Raw genomic sequence first — 21,577 nt, 5'->3', positions numbered from 1 at the left:
CAGATTGTCTTAGTTTAATTCTGAATTCCTAGCTCAAAGGAATCTACAATCAGCTGATGTGAAAAAAAAGCCTGAAAATCTAAAGGCTGCTATCATTCAGAGTCATACGTGCTAAGCTAACTTGTTATAAGATAGCTATATTCTTCTCTTTCCATGAAAATAGACATGAAATAAATTAGTATTTCATTACTTGTACTTGGAGTAGCAATATTGCATATAGAGATAGAGATATTTATTTATTTTACCAAATTTATCACCACCCATCTCCCCCCAAAGGATGGACTCTGGGTGGGTTACAATGAGATAGAGATAGAGACAGAGATATACAGTAAACACACACACAGGCATAAATAGATAAATCGTCATATATTACTCAGGAGATAAATAATAAATAGCTGCATAATTATTAATACATTTAAATTTGACTACAGTTTAGTGTAAGTAAATTTTATAACATTTTATAAATGTTGTTTGGAGTAATTTAATCTGCATCAGTTTGATGGCCACTTCTTTCTAATTTCTACCATTGTTTCTACTATGCAGTTGATGTACAAATGAATTAAACCTTAACTATTATATTCATCATTATGAAGGGAATCTTCTTTCTATATATTTTTAGTAAGATAAATTAAAATGCATTTTTGATGTTTGATGGAGAAATGTTGGAATATATTTCCATCAGTAAACATGTTAGCACTATTTTGAAAATAGTAGTATGCTGCGGTGGTATAACACTTGAGGTCTTTGACTTGGAAAGGGGAGGTTTAGATACAAATCCTTATTTGTGCACAGAATTACTGGCTGACTACATAAGGATGTTGACTGAAGATAAAATTTTCAGAGAAAAGACAGGATACTTGTGTAATAGATAAAAATAAATATTCATACTGAAACATGCTAGCTTCAGAAATGATACATGATTATTTCCTTGTTGGTTTTCTCCATACATAAAGCAAATTATGTTAGGTCATTTTCATGAAAATAATACATATATTTCCAGAAAAGTTCTACCAGACTTAAATACCAAACTGGGTCTGTGCTTTCAGTATTTTTAATGATTAGGTTAACCATTCTTGCTTTTTAATGAAGCTCTATTGTGTAACTCTTGTTATAGGCTTTTATTTTAAAAATATACGTAACTCACATTGTCAGTAAAAACTGGAAAAACTTATAGCATATTTTGTTTTAAAGAAGTATCATTTTGATTGCATATTTGTGTTCACAGTATGATAAATGTGAGGAAATAAACAAGTGTATAGGACTAGAAATTGTCAATAAAGAAGACGGAAGATAGATGGGGTATAGTGACAAGAAGCGAGTGGAAGTGATACGACAAGATCCAGAGGCTCCAGAAAACACTTATATCCTGCTTGCTTCTTGTACCCTCCTTCCATGCCTAAATAAAATAAAAAACATGATCAGATATTCTTGGTAAAATTATTTATTTCTAGCCAATATCAGTTGGCGTCTATCTAATGTTACCTTAATTGTATTATTTAAACCTTGAAGGTTTTTTTGGTATATATTTATACAAAAGAGGAGGAAAATTTATACTGGACTTGGAAGGAAGATTTTAAACATTCATCATAACTAGATCTTGGGGGAAAAAAGCCTTCTAGCTGCAATCAGGTATTTTTAAAAAAGCAAAAATAAATGCCAGGTTGGCACCAACAGTACTGTTCTAGAAATATTTTATCATTAGTTATACCTTTTTAAAGAACTCACATATTAGTCTAAAGCAAGTATGAGCTCAGCATGAATGCTTTTGATTAGAATCCAGATGAATAGATTCTATTTTAATCATAAAATTTATTTTATTTTTTTATGTTTAATTAATCTGTGGATAAAATTGCATAGTTACTGTATAAATCTTGTATAATTATAAAACTTGAGAGCCAGTTTGGTGTAGTGGTTAAGGTGTCAGGCTGGAAACCAGGAGACCCTGAATGCTAGTCCTGCCTTTGGCACTAAGCCAGCTGGGTGACCTTGAGCCAATCATTCTCTCTCAGTTGTAGGAAGAAGGTAATGGCAAGCCACTTCTGAAATCTTGCCAAGAAAACTGCAGGAACTTGTCCAGGCAGTTGCCAAGTTGTCAATCAAGACTGACTCGAAGGCATTCATACACATACTCCCCATCAAAGTTAAATGCAGCGCTAGTGATTTCTGCTGAGTATTATACTACCTTCCATTTGTTCTTTATCCAGCATAGCAAAGCTTAATACGTGATTCAGAAATAAATGGATTTATGACAATTGCAAAGGCATCCTGTCCAGGTACAGGAGTGAGAAATAAGGTATACTTGGCTTTACTCATTCAGAAATCCAGTCTTTTCTACTTGGAACAACAACAACAACAAAAAAGACAAATAGAAAAAGCTGAGGAGCTTATACTGGGATCCATGTGAGCTTGTTGGTTTACAGGCAAGACCCAAGATGTCCTGAATAAGTTTTTTTAATTTGTTTCCCCTAGTGAGATAAAGTTGAATTGATATATCAACACTTATTATATTTTCATATCAATAAAACAAAAGTGATCAGATTTGTTATATAACACAGCTCTAGAATAGTTTTCAACAAGTTCCTACATGAAAACTAAGAGTTCAAGAAGCTTGACTCAATATAAAATCTTTGGTAGTTCCCAGACACATGAAATCAATAGTTATTTAAGAAACATCTGCTGAATTAAAGAAAAAATGGCATATTTATTATTAATTCTATATTACTTGTAAATAAAAAATCCAACAAATATAACATTCTTTCTCTATATTTTTAACTATACTTCATGTTTTTCTCCCTTCTTTTAAAAAAATACTGTATGTATTAAACTTACCAAGTTGATTTGGACTGTGTTTTCCCAGTTCATTTCATCATTCACTCCAGCGTTATTAATCAGAACATCCAGATTTCCAAAATGTTGAATTGTATTCTTAAATGCATCTATAAGTAAATTTGGGGAGGAGTACAGGAAAACTGTCCTTATTTCCATGGAATAACACACATTATTTATTTATTTGTTTGCTTATTTAATTTTTATCCCACCTTTATTATTTTTATAAATAATTCGAGGTGGTGAACATACCTAATACTCCTTCCTCCTATTTTCTCCACAGCAACAATCCTGTGAGGTGAGTTGGGTTGAGAGAGAGTGACCGGCCCAAGGTCACCCAGCTGGCTTTCATGCCTAAGGTGGGACTAGAACTCACAGACTCCTGGTTTCTAGCCCAGCACCTTAACCACTAGACCAAACTGGCTCTCTTATAATGATTGATTGATGATTGATGACAATGATACAATCAGAGCTATGAATTTGCTTTAACAAAGTTAATCGACAGTGATACAGTTATAGATATGGCTTTTCAAATCATTCATCATATATATTGGATTTGTATTATAACTTTTATCAATAGAATGGTTACCCTAATTTATAGGCAATCTTTTATCTATCCACATTGATGAATAGATGTGGTTGAAGCAAAAATGGTTTGCAAGGATAGAAAGTTATGAAAAAGTATAGTGAATGATATTTGTGTAAACTATGTATAATTAGGGTTCATTTTCTCTTCTCTTATCACCTGCCTTTTATTACCTTAAGTTACTACTTCTCACTCTTTTTCTGTGGTTCTGTTGATTAGCCCAAAAAGAAATAGAGTGAGGTGTATGTGTGTATATCTCCACAAATAAGCCCCAGTGAATATAGTGGAGCTTAATCCAAGCTACTTTTGTGTGGCAAAGATGGAGAACCTCCAGCCCCATAAATTAGTCTGTCAGACATCTCAGACAGCCTATAAAGACTCAAGTAACAATATAACACATGCAGTTGGGCTACTGGAAAGTATGAAAAAGGATACTTGGAAGAAAGAAGTAAAAGAATGAACTGAAATGAGGAAATGCTAGGAGTAGGATTTTAGAAATATCTCTGGGATATTTGGTGATATAATGAAGAATGGAATAGAAGATAATGTTATAAATGTTAGCATTCAAGAAAAAAATGTCAGTGAAAATGGTGTCATAATCATGAAAACGTTGAAAAATGGTAATCTGAAGGTATAACAGACATCTGAAAAAATGTTAAAATATGGATGTGGTTTGCGTAAGGAGTGGCTATGCAAACTCCTTAAGTGTGAAGACTGCATCTACATGTATATTTGATGATTACAAGAATGCTGTTACTATGACTGTATCAAAGAGTAAAGTACAAGAGTGAATGCAGGGACTACAAGGGATTAGTTTGAGTGTGTTCAGAGAGTGTGATAGGATTTAAATACAGCATATTAAATGTTTTATTATTTACTACAGTAAATACTGAGTGTTACCTTGCTGAGTTCATTTGGGAGAAATCTCACCAGTATCTTTTACAATTGGTGGAGAAGAAGAATTTTATTTACCCCCTAGGTTTGGTTTGAAGGTGGAAAAGGAAAAAGGATGAGGAGTTCCTATATATTCAGAAAGGGCATTAACCTATATCGTGTGACTTTCATTTGAGGGAGAAAGCCTAATGTTCATGGCTTAACTGTTTGTGACTAACCAGATGAAGGAGTTGGGGACAGTAGTAAAAGCTGAGTGAAAATGTTGACTCATAGTCCAAGTGCTGGGGGGCGGGGGGTGGGGAAGGACAAATGCCAGGCTGAGAATCATGAGAAAAGGAATGTTAGAAAATGCTAATACTAAAATGCCTCCACACAAATATGAACATACTTCAGGCACTGCCAGTAGTTCTTGTCTTCTTTAGGCATGACACAGAAATTTATTATTTGGTTTGAAATGAACTACAATTAAGTTATAGAAAATATCCACAAGAGTTCACTACTCTTTAAAAAATACATACATATAAACATCTGGATATTAGGGGAAGTATGAAGATGCATCTGTGAACTTTAGCTGAACAAATGAAAACTGAACAGAGCCTGGCTGGACAGATCCACCAATTCCTAGTTAGTTGCTTGTCTAAAATACTTAGGTGAAAGAGGTCAGAAAAGGGAAACCAAAATGATGAAAGAGCTGAAGATGAATGGGAACTGAAGGAGACAATGTTCCAAATATTTAACTGAGAAAACCATGAATAAAGAGGGGTATACTAAGGCATTATTAAAGTATGGATTGTGTACAGAAAATGGATGTTATTATTTTTTATCCATATCTCACAATGCTGAAATTAGGATCACTCAGTGAAGATGAATGGTGGTAAACCCAGGATTTAATCTTAACTGCTCATTAGGTCTGTTCACAAACTTTTTAAAATGTTTTTTTCCGTTTTCACAAATATATTTGTAAAGCCAATAAAAATAAACTCCTATTTTTACAGTACAAAGTATACCCAAAGAGTGTCTCTGTTTTTTTCTGCAGCAGATTAACAGTTATTCCTCTGGAAACTGTTCAAAAAGGTGTTTTAGGAAGATAAGAAGTACAAGTGATAAGAGTTGTAACTTGAAAAGAAGATTCAGACCACATGGTTCAAGGAAAGCCTCTTGGCTAAATGTATTTCAACTGTTGTCCTATTTCATCTTGGCTTTAAACAGTTTTTCTGGAAATACATTATTCCTATGCAATAAGATCTTAAGCACTGAAAAGCCCATTGAATCAGTGGATATTGCTAAGTGTAATAGGTTTAAGATCATACCAAGCCACACAGTTGTCAGCAAAACTGATTCTTCCCCTCCTCCACCATTTACAGAGCTGCCTTTAAATTATACTTTAAATCATTTTTAAAACTTGAGGAAGTTCAGATGTAGTTTTGAAGCAGGTAGAAATGGTTATGTACAGTAAAAGGGAAGATAAAACTTTTTTATGTTATAACTACTTAACCCTAAATAACTTCTTTGAAAGAAATGGTATCTTCTTATGTATGAATATAATAGAAGATGAAATTTAAATTTCAATGTCTGTAGTAATATTAGATTTGGAAAATAAAAGTGTGTATTTGAATAGTTTTAAATTTCACACACACACTTTGACCCAAAGGTCACAAATCTTTTTCTTCATAATGTGCCAGTATTGCTAATATTTCACATTTTACATTTATAAATTCTGGTAGGTGCAGAATTCTTTCTATAACTATAATTGCATGATAGATATAGAAAACATCATTGCAGTTTATGACCAGTAAGTAATAAAATATATATCTATGTTTTACTTAAGGTTCATCTGTTCATGCTTCAATATATGTATCATTTTATCCCCACTGCCTGCTGGTGCAGATGTATCTGCATAATTAGTTTACATATCAGAAGTTTTTTTATTACAAAGAACACAACTTTATTACAAAGGCCATTTCCTTTGCTCTTCAGCCTTTTACAGAACTTTTACATATAATGCCTCAGACCTTCTTGGAAGCCTAGCTAGCAGAGACAATACCATCATAATAGTCATCTCTAGAATTTGAATGAGGTATTTGTTTGACGACTTCAAACTTATCACCTGCTTATAAAAAGCACTGATCTGAATAGTGTACTCCCTTGAATCCTCCATCTTAAAGAACTGGAAACTGATGCTGGGGTTAAATGAAAGCACTAACTTCTTCAGGAGGAGAGTCAATTAAGATGGCTCCCCAGACTGCTGACAGATCTAGAACATTTCCAAATGCCATTTGTGGATTTACCCAGCAATCTGGAGCAGAGTTCTGTAGGATGCCTTGTTAGACTCTGAAACACAACAGTGACCAGGTTGCTTGACACAATTGCTCCTGAGTGGTCTCTCCCCACTGATCCTGAGCAGCTCCTTGCTTCTCTGAGGAATTTTAGGAAATGAAGTGTGTGAGGAGATGCCTGATGGAAAATGGCAAGGGAGTATGACTGGACACAGGTATGAGTTCAAACTGAGTCTCCCCCACAGAAATATGGGTAGCAAAGTACAATCACTTCTCTATTCTTATATCTTTTGTTGAATATTCTAGACCCTTTTAGGGAAGAATGGGCTGGAATAACAAATTAATATAAATTTCAGCTGCCTGTCCAAACATTTCATGGATAAAATTGTTTGCATTCATGGAAGCTGGGTGGATGGAATCTATTGAAATGACAGGAGTTACATCTTGTGATGTTAACTAGGAGATTCTTGAGCGTGTGGATCGCAATAAAATGTATAAAATTATCTTTGACCTTAGTTTTGTCACTTGTGCATTTGAATCCTGCCTCATTTGCCTGGTAAAAAGAGCCAGTGAGGGGACTAGGATTTGGATCTGTGCTGTACTTAAAGCTTGCTTGAGAGACAGTGACTTTATAACACTTCTGAAAAAGACACTGATCCATCCACACAGCCCTAGAAGCGGAACAACTTTTGTTATATCTCCACACTCTCCTTCTTGGGGAAGATTGTTGAGAAAGTCATAAGGCTATCTTTCAGAGGGCTATGGAGGATGTGGATTATCTGGACCTACGGAATCTGGACTCATTTTTGGAATGAAGCAGAAAATGCATTGGTTGCTGTCATGGATGACCTCTAATGGGAACTAGATGGAGGGAGCACCACTATCTCCTTCCTATATCTCTCAGCAACCTTTGATACTGTTCATCACATTATATTTTTGGATTGCTTGCAATAATTGGAAGTTGAAAGCACCTCTTAACATGGCTCTGCTCTGTCCTAAGTAGGCAGGTCCAGTCAGTGGTAGCAGCAGTGGGAAGGGATTGGGCCTTTGCACTATTTGTTATGGGGTGCCATAGAGCTTGGTCCTCTCTCCTGTTCAATATCTATATAAAGCCACTTGGTGAGGTCATCCACTGGGTTCAGGAAGATGTACTGTCAGCTTCACTTGGTATACCAGACTAGGAAATCAACCCCACAGGAAGGCTGAAACTACTTTTATTGAGACTGGCTTTAATAAGAAAATCTTGCAAGTCTAATCATATTGTATCTCTTTCTCTTCCTCTTCCTCAAAATATGGGGTTCCACAGATATGCTAAAAGAGCAGGTAGGAGCCATGGCCAGAGACTCTTTGCTCTGCATTGTTTGCCAGTTGCAGCCTTATCTGGAAAAGGATGTGCTTAGAACAGTCCTGTGATCTTTGCTTAGATTACTGCAATTAGCAGTATATGGGTTTGCCTTTGAGAATAATCCAGAAACTTCAACTGGTCCAAAAAACAGTGTGTTTCTGAGTGCAGTTCAAGGTGCTGGTCACCACCTTTAAAGTTTAAATGGCTCAGGGTTTGGCTATATAACAGGCCACCCTTCCCAGATAATTCTGCCTACCCAATCAGACAGCCAGATATGTGTACTCAGGCTCCCCACATATCAAGCAGGTACAAGCATTCTCTGTAGAGTCTCACATTTTGTGCAACAGCTTACCCATGAGATGAGGATGGGCCCAATTTTTATAGCTTTCTGGAAAGTTGCAAAGACTTGGCTTTTCCAGAGAGCCTTTTCGGATTGATTCTAGAGTCACTGATACTGGAGTCAGCTCTACTGTACTGTTATATTATTTTATATCTTTTACTATGTTATTTTACTATTACTCTTTTAATACATATACTGTAAACTGTCTATGTCCAGCAGGCTATAGATTTCATAAATAAAAAAAAATTGCAAGATTCTCAATATGTTTCTATCATGAGACTCTGTCCAGGATCAGAAATGATACTTCTGTTTGGCAGTGAGCCTCACTTTATTTGAACACCAATGTTCCTAATTCATTCTTTTATTACCTTTTTATTCAGTGCGGTCATAGCCATTAGAGCGAATCCATACTAGTGGAGTTTTGCTCTATTATCTGTTCCAGGAAAATTAGTAGTTATCCCATAATATTGTACCAAGCTCAGTAGTCCAAACAGGGCAGACAGTAATTTTATCTAGCCACTTAAATAGATCACTCCTAGCTCTTGCTTCTTCTGTTTCCTTGCCTGTTTTAGTGTAAAAAACAAACAAACAGTGGATGTTGCATTGGGAACATCCTTAAAATACTTATTCTGAATTTAGATTGTACTCTTCCTAATGGTTTGAAATTCTACCCACAAGCCCCAGCCCTAATCTCTTCTACCAATTGGACAAAATTAGGTAGCTGCTTCATTCTTCTTTTTTTTCTTTTCTAGAATATATTTAAGGCTGCAAATACATATGATTTTCCTGCTGTACAGAAGAATTTTAATGCTGCCATGGCGTACCTTCTTGCTATCTCTGTAACATGCTCTAATGTCACCTCCATGTACAGTAGACATAAAATCCTACTGTTAAGTATTACAAGGCCCTGGCCTGTTCAATTTCATTATCATCTATCAGCTGTGTACAAATTTTGGACCTTTTAGCAAAAATTATGGCCTTTATCATAATTAGTAGGTTTTCCACATAATAAATGGCAGGAGATTTCAGCACTTTTTCCAGGCTTATTAAGGTGGGAGAAAGTATTAATACAACTTCTACATTTAAAAAAACTTTTTGAAAAAAACTTCTAACCTTTAAGTTTTTCTTCATTTGAAACATCACAAGGAATGAAGATAGTTCTCTGTGGATCATACTGCTTATCAAAGGCATCTTTGCTGGCTTTGCCTACATCTGCATTCAGATCCACGAGTGCTACCTATGAAAAAGGGCACAATGTTCAACACAGGCCTATAAAATCAGGTGCATATCCTGATATAGAAGACAGAAGAATTAGTTATGCCTTTCTTAGATGTAAAACAGAGAAGGGAAGGAGGGTTTCTTTAGAGAGTGGTGATTAGCTGATATAATATCTACATTTGTAGATATGTGGCTTTATATGAAACAAACAGGGTAGAAATTACAAGCATATGACCTAACCATTTTGTATAGCATAACTTATTTGAGGAGATACTGTAAATCCCACCGATTTCAGAGGGAAGGCTAAGTAAGTTTGCAATGCTTCACTCCCTAGAAATTCTAGGTTTTACTACATAAAAATGAAGAAATATAAAATTCCCTGAACAGCAACCCAGTGGAACTTGGCATGACATTAAGTGACCATGGAATGCACAACCTGTCTGTCTATATGGAGCAGTGGTGTTTCCAGACATGGGGGGAGGGGGAAGGAAGCCTATGTTTATCAGTGCATGTGAAAATAAATTTAAAATTAGAAACTATGAATAGGAACACCAAATCCTACTTCAAACAGGCCCAGAGAAGTAATGGGTTTTATGTTGGCCATTCTCTCAAGAGGACTAAAAGAGGATTTTACCCGTTATCTGCACATATCAACAGATACAGTGTACTTTGAAACTCGTGTCGCCCATTCTGTCGCTTCCACCCCCCTCTTCTCTCTCTCTCTCACACACACACACAGACACACAGACCACAAACCCACACACCCAGAGCAGCTGCAAAACTCACGGTACTGGAGAGACAAAAGCAATAGCTCCGAGATACTTGCATGCTCAAGAAAACGGAGGAGCCAGTCTGATCCCACGAACTCCGAGAGGAATTTCTATCATTGCTCCCCAGCGCGGCGAGAAGGCGAGCGACGAAGGAAGCGGAGCGTCTGCTAGAGAGAGCTAGCCTTTCTTTCCCTCCCCTTCCCCACTGCGCGGGCAGCCCGCGGCCGGCGCACTTACCTTGCAGCCCCTTTCCAGTAGGGCTTCGGCGAACGCTTTGCCTATGCCCTGAGCTGCCCCGGTGACCAGAGCCACTTTGTCCTTCAGGTGCATTTTGCTCCCTGTGCTCTTTCGTCCGCGAGGGTCCTCACCGGCTCCCTTTCGCTCAGAACGGCGACTCTCCCTGGCTGCTGGTTTTAACCTCCCCACGGCCTCCCGGCGCAGAAGAAAGCCAGGTCCGAAGGAAAACCGAACCCGACCCCGCCCAGCTGAACTTGGTGTCACCTGCACTGAAGTTGCCTCCCTTTGGCCCCTCCCCTCCTCCACCTCCACTCGCGGCTTCCCCTTCTGGTGACCGTCCGGCTGGCTGTCCCCAGGCTGAATTTCGTGTGTCAGCCTTCGTGTTTTGCTTCTTTCCGGAGATAAAAAAGCAGGCTATCTTTGTCCTCCCGTCCCCTTCCCATTTCATCTCGCTCTTCCTACGCCCCAGTCTGGTGAGCCAACAAAAGCCTGAGGCTATTCCTGCGCTCCAGTAAGGAGCGATCCGGCTGGTTCTGACAAAGCTTTGAAAGAAGGCATTGGCAGAGGAAGATACACCGCAGCTGAAGAGCCCTGAAAAAGAAGCAGCGTGCAGAAGGACCGTTGACCTGGCTGTTACAAATAATGGTGCGATGAAGAAGGCAAGGAATGGGTACTGTGAAAAAATGGAATAGTCCCTGAGGAAAATTATAACCAACTCTTTCCGTTTGTTTTAAAATCCATGCTGGTATCAATTTCCAGTCACAGTCGGAGAAATTGTTGTAGTACATTAATTTTTAATGATCAGTTTATATTTTACTAATAGCTTCTCTTCACTGCCTGGAATTGGAATAATAGCCATCAGGAATTATGTCCCTGACCATGGGATGTGGCCTCTGAAACTGAAATTATGGCCACTAGAAGTAAAGCTGTGGCCACTGATTGACGGCAGTAGCACAGCCCCGGAACAGCATTATGGCCACTGGCCAAACTTAGAAATATCTAGGATGTCATTTTCTAGGAACTTTATCATTTTGATCCTGAAATACATCTAAAACAGAGTATGCTGCTTGGATAATCTAATGAAAATGTATGATTTCCTTCCTCCAGCTTTGATAGTTGTCTGCCCCCTTCTCCACTCATTTTTAGACTTTAACCCAGAGAGGAAATAACGATATCTGTCAGCACATTCCACTAGTAGGATGAATGATGTTCTGGTAATTCAAGTTAATGCTTAATTTCTCAATTTTTACTTTTGCTGATGTCACTGATAAATTCATGGAGGTCTACCAATAGTCTTAAAGTCTCAGTGTTATCTATGGGTTGGGAAAAGCATTGTTCCAAATAGCGTTGGACAGACACATCTGGTTAGCCACTCTGAGAATGTGGAACTAAGACGAGCCTTGACCTGGCCCAGCAGGGCTATTTTTAGATTCTATGTTTTCATATGTATCCTTTTTCAAAAGTGCTGAGCACTCACTCTCCCATAGTCAATTTCAAACAGTATACTTTTCAGGTCCCCAATGCCCAGTTTTTCCTATTGAAATTATAATATGACACAACTGTTTTAAATTAAAATGGAAATTGCTTTGGCTTTAAGTCTTTCATCTCTACTGGAAGCACTAGAAGAGTCCAGTTAGTGTCATAAAAAAAGCTGGAGTAAAGTGTAAATTTCACTGGATAGTAAAAAATCAGCATATACTGTAAAAATAGACCCTGTTGTTCAAATGCCAAAACCATACTTCCCCAAGCCTATTGATCAGCATGTTGAGGGGGGAGAGTGAAAGTGTGATGAAGCCCAGTAGGCTTGTTTCAAACCCAGGTATAACATTCTTTCAAAAAGGCACTTAATCTACTGCCCACACAACCCTGCCCTACAGCTCAATACAGGAGAGGCTGAGCTGCAGAATAAAGAGCTGCCTCCATTATCTTGCAGATCAGCTGTCCAGTGCACAATTTTAAAACAGCACAAAATCTGCAGTCAGAACAAAGCTACTAGCAGCTGATCAACAGTTAGAGGAACAGCACAGTAGAGTGGAGAGCTTCCTAAAACTAACCATGCCATTGTATTTTTAAATGTTATCCATAGGTAAAGAATGTGTTTGCCTGAAAGTTATTTCCCCAAACAAGTGATACTGAAAATTGATATTCCCCAAAGAAGTGATACTGTCTTAGGTTGGGTGACAAAATAGTGATGAAGGCAGATGAGGTGGATGTTTCTCCCTTAAAAAAATTGTTCCTGGGAGGCAGTGTTTATTATTTAGGGCTATCTTCTTTGGAGTAAATATAATATTTATAGCTTTTGACTCTTTCTGATTTTTTTATTTCACAAAATACTTGCTCTGGGGTATGAATTAAAGAATTGCTGGAAGGGCTTGTTTCCATTGTCTCTGGATTTTGCCAAGCAGCAATCATACTTTTTGAAACTACTATGTCCTTCATGAGTCTTCCAGGTGGTAATAAATTTCTGTCTAATTGTTGGGTTATCTGTGTACAACAAAAGTATTTGTCAATTGCTATTGAATTGTTTCAAAAAGCAGAATGATGAAGATGAGCATGGGTATCTGTCTTATACCCACCTACATCCTGGTTGAATGGTTAATTGGGACATCAACCCTTACAACATCAAAAAATTATCTTCTATGAATTCAGTAACATTTCTTCCAGTATAAATTGGATCTTCCTATCTGTAATGAATAACTTGTATTTTGAATGTATTATTGTGAACAGAAGGATGAAGTTCCTTAACCACTGCAGAATTAAAGTTTGTTAATGCTGTAGGAGTGTACATAAAATGAAAACAAACAAAAGTTTGGTCTTAGTTTAGAACAAAGTAATCCCACTTAAACTTTCTATTGGAATGTTTCAATCTGGTTGTGTTCTAATGGAAGAAAACTTGAAATATTTCTAGTGTTCTACTACAGGGAACAATGACACCTTTTAATAAGCTCTTTGTCTTCTCATTTTTCATTCCAAGGCTACAAAAGTAGGTGAGATGACTGTCAAGAGGAATAATAATAATAATAATAATAATAATAATAATAATAATAATGATGATGATGATGATGATGATGATGATGCTTTAAAATTCCAATAGCAAACTTTGGAAGAAACAGCTTTTGGTAGTCCTTCTCACAGGCAACCAAAACCTGAGGTCAACAAAGAACCATTAGCAATTGATTCACTTTAACAAAGTGTCAGGGTCAGCCTCGCTCCGAATAAGTCACGGACTCATTTAATAGGGATTAAGGATTTCCGGTTTATTGGAACGGAATGGACAGAACGAAAAACGGGAATGGAGGCGTGGTGGTATGGTGTCCTGTTTATACCCCCTTGCTGGACCCCGTGCTCCTCCACCCTCCATTGTCCCCATTCCCCTGACCGGACGGGGGATTTAGATGTTGATGGGATTTGTGATGGTTGTTTGGGCGTTTTCCCGGCTGCCGTCTTTGTCCTATTGGTGCAGGTGCGTCCTCCGGGGCACAAGGCGTGAGTCCTTCTGTGTCATCGATGCTTATCTGAATTACCTTGTGATGTCCTTCTATTAAGCTGTAGATCAGTTCATGGGTGTGGTTGCTTGGGTGATTAGTTGAGCATTGATTTGATTGTATCCTTCCTCTCTTTCCTGATGATCATGATCCACATTGTGAGGCTCTTGTGTGCCTTGCAATGGGGTCATGACACAAAGTCTGTCAACAATATAACAAAATACACTTTTCTGCCATTGGCTTGAAGTTTCTTTTTAATGCGCAGGCACCAATGCATATATTTGGCATTCTGTCTTAAACTAAACAAACAAAGCAATGTAGTATTTATATTTTGCAATCTACAGTAGAAGCCTAGTACATAGCAACATCATATGTTATCACAAATGCACTGAATGTAGGGAATGCATACACAAAGAATACACAGGACAACATTATACTGTGTTGTATGAACTCTAGTTTTTCCATAGCAAAGAATTTAAAATATTAGTATTCTTAGAGCAGACAACACGCTGGCTGGTCGGTCATTCTGAATTGCTTCTAATGCAGTATCTTGTGGCCTTAGAGTAATATAAAATGTTTGGCCAGTCATTAACTTGCCTGGGTCAAACAGGTTATTAAGCTATGAGTAGATTCCAATGTATGGAAAGAAGGAGATAACGTTCAATCTATGTCTAGTGGTGGGTCAGACCAGCACACTATATTTGTGATTGTCCAGGACATTGCTGCACATTGAGTATTGATAGTCACACAATCTGACTATTAATAAACAAGACAGCCTTATTTGGTGGGTAGGAGATGTAGAAATTTAAATAATTTAAGGACAATGTGAAGCAGAGCGATGGGGGAGAGAAAATCTCACTACTCACTATTGCTTAATTAATCAGTTAAAAGTACAGATTAATTCTTGTAGGAAATGGAAGGAGTTGTCTTAATAGGCAACAATTTTCTCATCTATAAAATTCAGCTTCGAAGCTTACCTTTGATCTCCAACTTATGTTACTCCATAATGCAATAGTTCACATTTACACTCAATCACTGAATGTGCTTGACTCTCCTTTATCCTAACTGCCTTCTTCCTCAAGGAGGTCCAACCATTTGTAACAGAGATAGGATTATGCCTAACATTTTCTTAGCTAATACACTTTCCAACTCTAATATCTGGCTGGAGAAATCAATAACAACAAAGCTAATCACAAGGTGCCAGAATTGGAAACAATATATAACTAATTACTTTTTCTCCAGAAATCCATGAAGGCACTTCATCTTTGAATGGGTAGGCAGGTTTCACCTCATTCTGATTCGCCAGGAGAAGGAGCCATTTCAGTATGTAGCAAACAGTATAGTCAGAGTGAATTGGAACTACCTAAGGGTTGAAGCATCTCTAAATTCTATATTAAGTTACTTATTCCCTATACCTCTGATCAGGAGATAAGCTTGTGAGGGGATGTTTACTCCATAGGATTTTCTTTCTTCTCTTTTGCTTTGCTTTCTTTTTTTTCCTGCCAACTTGGCCAGAAGTATGAAGTATTGAAAAAGCAGAGATGCAGAAAGCAATTTTGGATGCTTGAATCATTGCAGAACTGCTCTAAGTTCACAGCTACAGAGGTGAAGAAACAGATGAGCAGTGAAGCTGAGGACCCTATCAAAAACCTAATTGTGTCATGCTTTTCATGACCTTCATGGCCAGCAGACTTTCTTGACTTCTTTCTCCACAAGACCGGAAACAAATATAGGTTGCTCCAGTACAGACTCCAGTAGTCAAGATAAACAGTTTCTTCTTGGGAAGCCAAGGATGGTGAACTCAAATTCCCAAATAGGTTGTTTGAACAAACAGAAAAATGTACCCCCTTTCTCTAGAAGCCTTCCTGTGCTGCTTTCCAAAGCATGTAGGAATCTGGTGATTAAGGAGAAGAAGCAGATCCAGTATAAATATTATTTTTGACAGTTGCCAAATTAATTTCCATGCCAGAAGCAAACTTATCACTATATTTTCCTCCTTTCTTCCTTGGAGCAATCTTGCAATTGATTATTGCATATATGTGGAAATCATCAAGTCTTTAAAAGTTTGCTACTGTAATCCATTAAAACTCACTCCCCCAAAGCCCTGAGGAAGATTATGGCTTTTAACTGCTTCTAAAGGATAAAAGGGCTAGCCTGATCTCAGACAGTAAGCTGTTCCAAGGTGAGGGAATGCTGTTGCAAATGCCATTTTCTCCCCCTTATTCTAAGAGTGAGTACCTGCAGGACCTTCTTCTGGCCATGTCAGGTAGGATGGGTAGATTCTACCTGGAGAAGATAACCTTGAAGATCCTAAGTTTTATAGGGCATAGTTGGTAATAGCCAACATCTTCAACTGGTTACACGATCATATCCCTCATTATCAAATGTTAACTTACGAACAGGCATTTGGGAACTCCTCATGTTTTCCTTAATGGATGTTTCTACTGTACTTTCAGCTTCCCGGCAATTAATCCTGCAAATAGTGGAGGTGGCCCATAAGTCAATTTGGAAAAGGTCTGGAGACAGGCTAAAAGTATTATGCTTTCATCAGCTGTTATTTGTCCTTGCTATTACCACCATCACAACAGAAGCTGCTAATAGAATGTATGGGCTAAATTGATTTAGGATGCCCTGAAAAAAAAACCTTCTTCAACAACTCTCCTTGCCAATTCCTTGCTAAATAGCTTTCAGTGTTGGGCTATAGTGTGGATTTTCATTTAGGGTTCAGTTGCATAGGTTGAGAAATGGAGAATGCTAATCTAGGACTACAGGCTGATCTATTATTATTATTATTATTATTATTTTGAACAATTTAAAAATGACTCTCAAAGCTCTAGTTCCTTAAAACTGCTAAATATGGATTATAGTAAACCCCCCCCCATGCTGTTGTATCCAAAATATATATAAGGACACATATTCCTTTTGGAATTTGCTTCTTTTCACCAGTACATACAAGGATAGGGGAATCCAATCTACATTCCCCAAAAGCTAAACCTGGTAGATAAGTCTTTCTATGGAGATCTTCTAGTTCAGGTGCAAAGTTTGTCGGCAGAACATATGATCCAGGGCTCATGTGTAATAGTATCTGGGAATGACCTTAGAAGTCAGGAGGAAGAACCACAGACTGGAAGCCGTCATGTAAAAGCTATATCAGTCCACATAAGGAGGTGTGTCTGTGTGGGAAGCATTTCAGAAGGGACCCTCTCTAGTTTTCCAGAGAGTAAAAGGAGAGGAGGGGAGTAATACTTTCAGTCTTGCAAGATTCTGTAAACGTAACTATACAATAAAGATAGAGTTAGTACTCATAGTTGTGCTTCTTGTTGGAAGTACCTCAAAGGGCTGACACATGGGACTATTGGAACAACCACAGAATATACAGATCTTCAGTCAAATTGGTTAGCAAACATTCCCTTACAGCAGAATATTACTTAATACTGTAATTAAATAATTAAAACAGTTACAATAATAATTAATATGTTATTTTAAATAATATTAATTTTAAGTAAGTATCTCTTATTTGGCTTCCAATCAAAGCCAAGGTGTCTTAGAGGATCATTCCTCTCTCTCTGTTGCTTAGGAATTGTTGGTGCTAAAACATCTGAAACCTGGAAGGCAAATTTCAGGAAGGGCCATATCCCTCCCTGTCCCACTCAGGTTTAGGAAACACATACCAGATCAGCTTGCTCATCCATGACCAACTCATGAATGAGTATTGTCTCTCTAACCACAACCACTAACACAACTTGAGGACTCCCAGACCCAGGAAGGAGGCATTTAGGCTAAAACTAAGAACTGGAATCAAATGACTAATTTTCCTTTGTCCTGGAGTAGCCAGCCCAAACACCTTCCACCATACCTTTCTCTGTCACATTCACAATTCACCCTACATCTTCTGTCTGCTCCCCAATAAAAGCCTTGATTTATCCATTTGCCATAACCACTAGTGGCCTTCCATGTGGACAGCTCTCTACTTTTCTCTGCAACTACATCCCCAGGTATATATAGGGGACATGGCGCTGCGGGTTAAACTGCTGAGCTGCTGAGCTTGCTGATCGGAAGGTTGGCGGTTCAAATCCACATGACAGGGTGAGCTCCCGTTGCTAGCCCCAGCTCCTACCACCCTAGCAGTTTGAAAACATGCAAATGTGAGTAGATTAATAGGTACTGCTTTGGCAGGCAGGTAACGGCGTTCTGTTTAGTCATGCCGGCCACATGACCATGGAAGTGTCTACGGACAAACGCCGGCTCTTCGGCTTTGAAACGGAGATGAGCACCACCCCCTAGAGTCAGACACGACTGGACTTAATGTCAAGGAAAACCTTTACCTTTACTACATCCCCAGGTGGCTTAGATAATCTGGTGAATGCCAGTCCTCCTAGCTAACCCTCCTACTAAACAACCCTACATTCCAACTTCACTACTGTTAGTCGTCCTATTCACCACCACTAAACACACTAAAACTACATCCAGCCTCCATTATACACCACCTGGAACACCCTAGCACCATCCAAGGGAGCCACTTGCTATTGTTTCTTGTATCTCACCCAGAGAATAACTGATTACCTACCTTTGCCTACTCCTTTGTAAATTCAAAGACCAATGTCAATCTGTAGGCAATAGCATACAGCAATACTGATGGACAGACATCTTCTCATTGCCTCAATCAAACCAACAGTAACATCCACAAAAGTTCTAACTCTGCTGGCCTCTGCCCTGTTCATCTCTGACCCTGCCCTTGAGCCTCTGCTGCAGCCATCCCATTTTATCTTTGCCTGCTCCCCTAATTATATCATTGTTTTTAATAACCATGCAAGGTTTCCACCCATTTAATCATAAGTATCTACACTGATTTTAAATAACAAAGGAACAACTAAATGAACTATTCTTTATATTCAGCAAAGGATCGTTACCTTGTTGTGGTGCTGGAGCTTGAGCACCTCAATGATGCCATGAGCTAAACCGTGAAGGGCCACCCAAGACGGGAAGGTCATGACAGAGAGGTCAGACTAAATGCGATCCCTGGGGAAGGTAATGGCAACCCACCTCAGTATTCTTGCCGTGAAAACTAAATGGATCAGTACAACCAGAGATATGTCGGTATTCGATCGGAAGATGAGACCCCCAGGTCGGAAGATGGTCAAAATGCTACTGGGGAGGAACAGAGGATGAGCTCAACTAGCCCCAGACGTGATGACGCAGCTAGCTCAAAGCCGAAAGGACGGCTAGCGGCCGACGGTGCTGGTGGTGAACGGCGAATCCGATGTTCTAAGGATCAACACACCATCGGAACCTGGAATGTAAGATCTATGAGCCAGGGCAAATTGGATGTGGTTATTGGTGAGATGTCAAGATTAAAGATAGACATTCTGGGCGTCAGTGAACTGAAATGGACTGGAATGGGCCACTTCACATCAAATGACCACCAGATCTACTACTGCGGACAAGAGGACCACAGAAGAAATGGAGTAGCCTTCATAATTAATAGTAAAGTGGCTAAAGCAGTGCTTGGATACAACCCAAAAAATGATAGAATGATCTCAATTCGAATTCAGGGCAAGCCATCTAACATCACAGTGATCCAAATATACGCCCCAACCACAAATGCTGAAGAAGCTGAAGTAGAGCAGTTCTATGAGGATCTGCAGCACCTACTGGACAACACGCCTAAAAGAGATGTTATTTTCATCACAGGAGACTGGAATGCTAAGGTGGGCAGTCAAATGACACCTCGAATTACAGGTAAGTATGGCCTGGGAGAACAAAACGAAGCAGGACACAGGCTGATAGAATTTTGCCAAGACAATTCACTCTGCATAACAAACACTCTCTTCCAACAACCTAAGAGACGGCTTTATACATGGACTTCACCAGATGGACAACACCGAAATCAGATTGATTACATCCTTTGCAGCCAAAGGTGGCGGACATCTGTACAGTCGGTAAAAACAAGGCCTGGAGCTGACTGTAGTTCAGATCACGAACTTCTTCTTGCACAATTTAGGATCAGACTAAAGAGATTAGGGAAGACCCACAGATCAGCTAGATATGAGCTCACTAATATTCCTAAGGAATATGCAGTGGAGGTGAAGAATAGATTTAAGGGACTGGACTTAGTAGATAGGGTCCCGGAAGAACTCTGGACAGAAGTTGGCAGCATTGTTCAGGAGGCGGCAACAAAATACATCCCAAAGAAAGAGAAAACCAAGAAGGCAAAATGGCTGTCTGCTGAGACACTAGAAGTAGCCCAAGAAAGAAGGAAAGCAAAAGGCAACAGTGATAGGGGGAGATATGCCCAATTAAATGCAAAATTCCAGAGGTTAGCCAGAAGAGATAAGGAATTATTTTTAAACAAGCAATGCGCGGAAGTGGAAGAAGACAATAGAATAGGAAGGACAAGAGACCTCTTCCAGAAAATTAGAAACATTGGAGGTAAATTCCAGGCAAAAATGGGTATGATCAAAAACAAAGATGGCAAGGACCTAACAGAAGAAGAAGAGATCAAGAAAAGGTGGCAAGAATATACAGAAAACCTGTATAGGAAGGATAACAATATCGGGGATAGCTTTGACGGTGTGGTCGGTGAGCTAGAGCCAGACATCCTGAAGAGTGAGGTTGAGTGGGCCTTAAGAAGCATTGCTAATAACAAGGCAACAGGAGACGACGGCATCCCAGCTGAACTGTTCAAAATCTTGCAAGATGATGCTGTCAAGGTAATGCATGCTATATGCCAGCAAATTTGGAAAACACAAGAATGGCCATCAGACTGGAAAAAATCAACTTATATCCCCATACCAAAAAAGGGAAACACTAAAGAATGTTCAAACTATCGAACAGTGGCACTCACTTCACATGCCAGTAAGGTAATGCTCAAGATCCTGCAAGGTAGACTTCAACAGTTCATGGAGCGAGAATTGCCAGACGTACAAGCTGGGTTTAGAAAAGGCAGAGGAACTAGAGACCAAATTGCCAATATCCGCTGGATAATGGAAAAAGCCAGGGAGTTTCAGAAAAACATCTATTTCTGTTTTATTGACTATTCTAAAGCCTTTGACTGTGTGGACCATAACAAATTGTGGCAAGTTCTTAGTGGTATGGGGATACCAAGTCATCTTGTATGCCTCCTGAAGAATCTGTATAACGACCAAGTAGCAACAGTAAGAACAGACCATGGAACAACAGACTGGTTTAAGATTGGGAAAGGAGTACGGCAGGGCTGTATACTCTCACCCTACCTATTCAACTTGTATGCAGAACACATCATGCGACAAGCTGGCCTTGAGGAATCCAAGGCTGGAGTTAAAATCTCTGGAAGAAACATTAACAATCTCAGATATGCAGATGATACCACTTTGATGGCTGAAAGTGAAGAGGAACTGAGGAGCCTTATGATGAAGGTGAAAGAAGAAAGTGCAAAAGCTGGTTTGCAGCTAAACCTCAAAAAAACCAAGATTATGGCAACCAGCTTGATTGATAACTGGCAAATAGAGGGAGAAAATGTAGAAGCAGTGAAAGACTTTGTATTCCTAGGTGCAAAGATTACTGCAGATGCTGACTGCAGTCAGGAAATCAAAAGACGCTTAATCCTGGGGAGAAGAGCAAT

General features: G+C 38.8%; 1 protein-coding gene across 2 annotated transcripts in view; it reads right to left on the bottom strand.

Moving 5' to 3' along the window:
• HPGD (15-hydroxyprostaglandin dehydrogenase) overlaps window positions 1-21,577 on the bottom strand; it is a 37,285-nt gene that overhangs the window by 11,370 nt on the left and 4,338 nt on the right. The window contains exons 1-3 of one of the 2 annotated variants that reach the window (XM_063309742.1): window positions 10,493-11,083; window positions 9,381-9,504; window positions 2,830-2,936 (exon numbers count right to left, since the gene is read on the bottom strand). In XM_063309742.1, the coding sequence (XP_063165812.1) occupies window positions 2,830-2,936; window positions 9,381-9,504; window positions 10,493-10,585 (324 nt within the window). In that variant the 5' untranslated portion in view covers window positions 10,586-11,083. Of the gene's footprint in view, window positions 1-2,829; window positions 2,937-9,380; window positions 9,505-10,492; window positions 11,084-21,577 lie in introns of those variants that run through there. The other variant, XM_063309743.1, reaches the window with a different exon arrangement.

The sequence above is a fragment of the Candoia aspera genome, chromosome 8 (assembly GCF_035149785.1).
Source record: "Candoia aspera isolate rCanAsp1 chromosome 8, rCanAsp1.hap2, whole genome shotgun sequence".
Classification (NCBI taxonomy): Eukaryota; Metazoa; Chordata; class Lepidosauria; order Squamata; family Boidae; genus Candoia; species Candoia aspera.
This window is presented reverse-complemented; position numbering and strand designations above follow the sequence as displayed.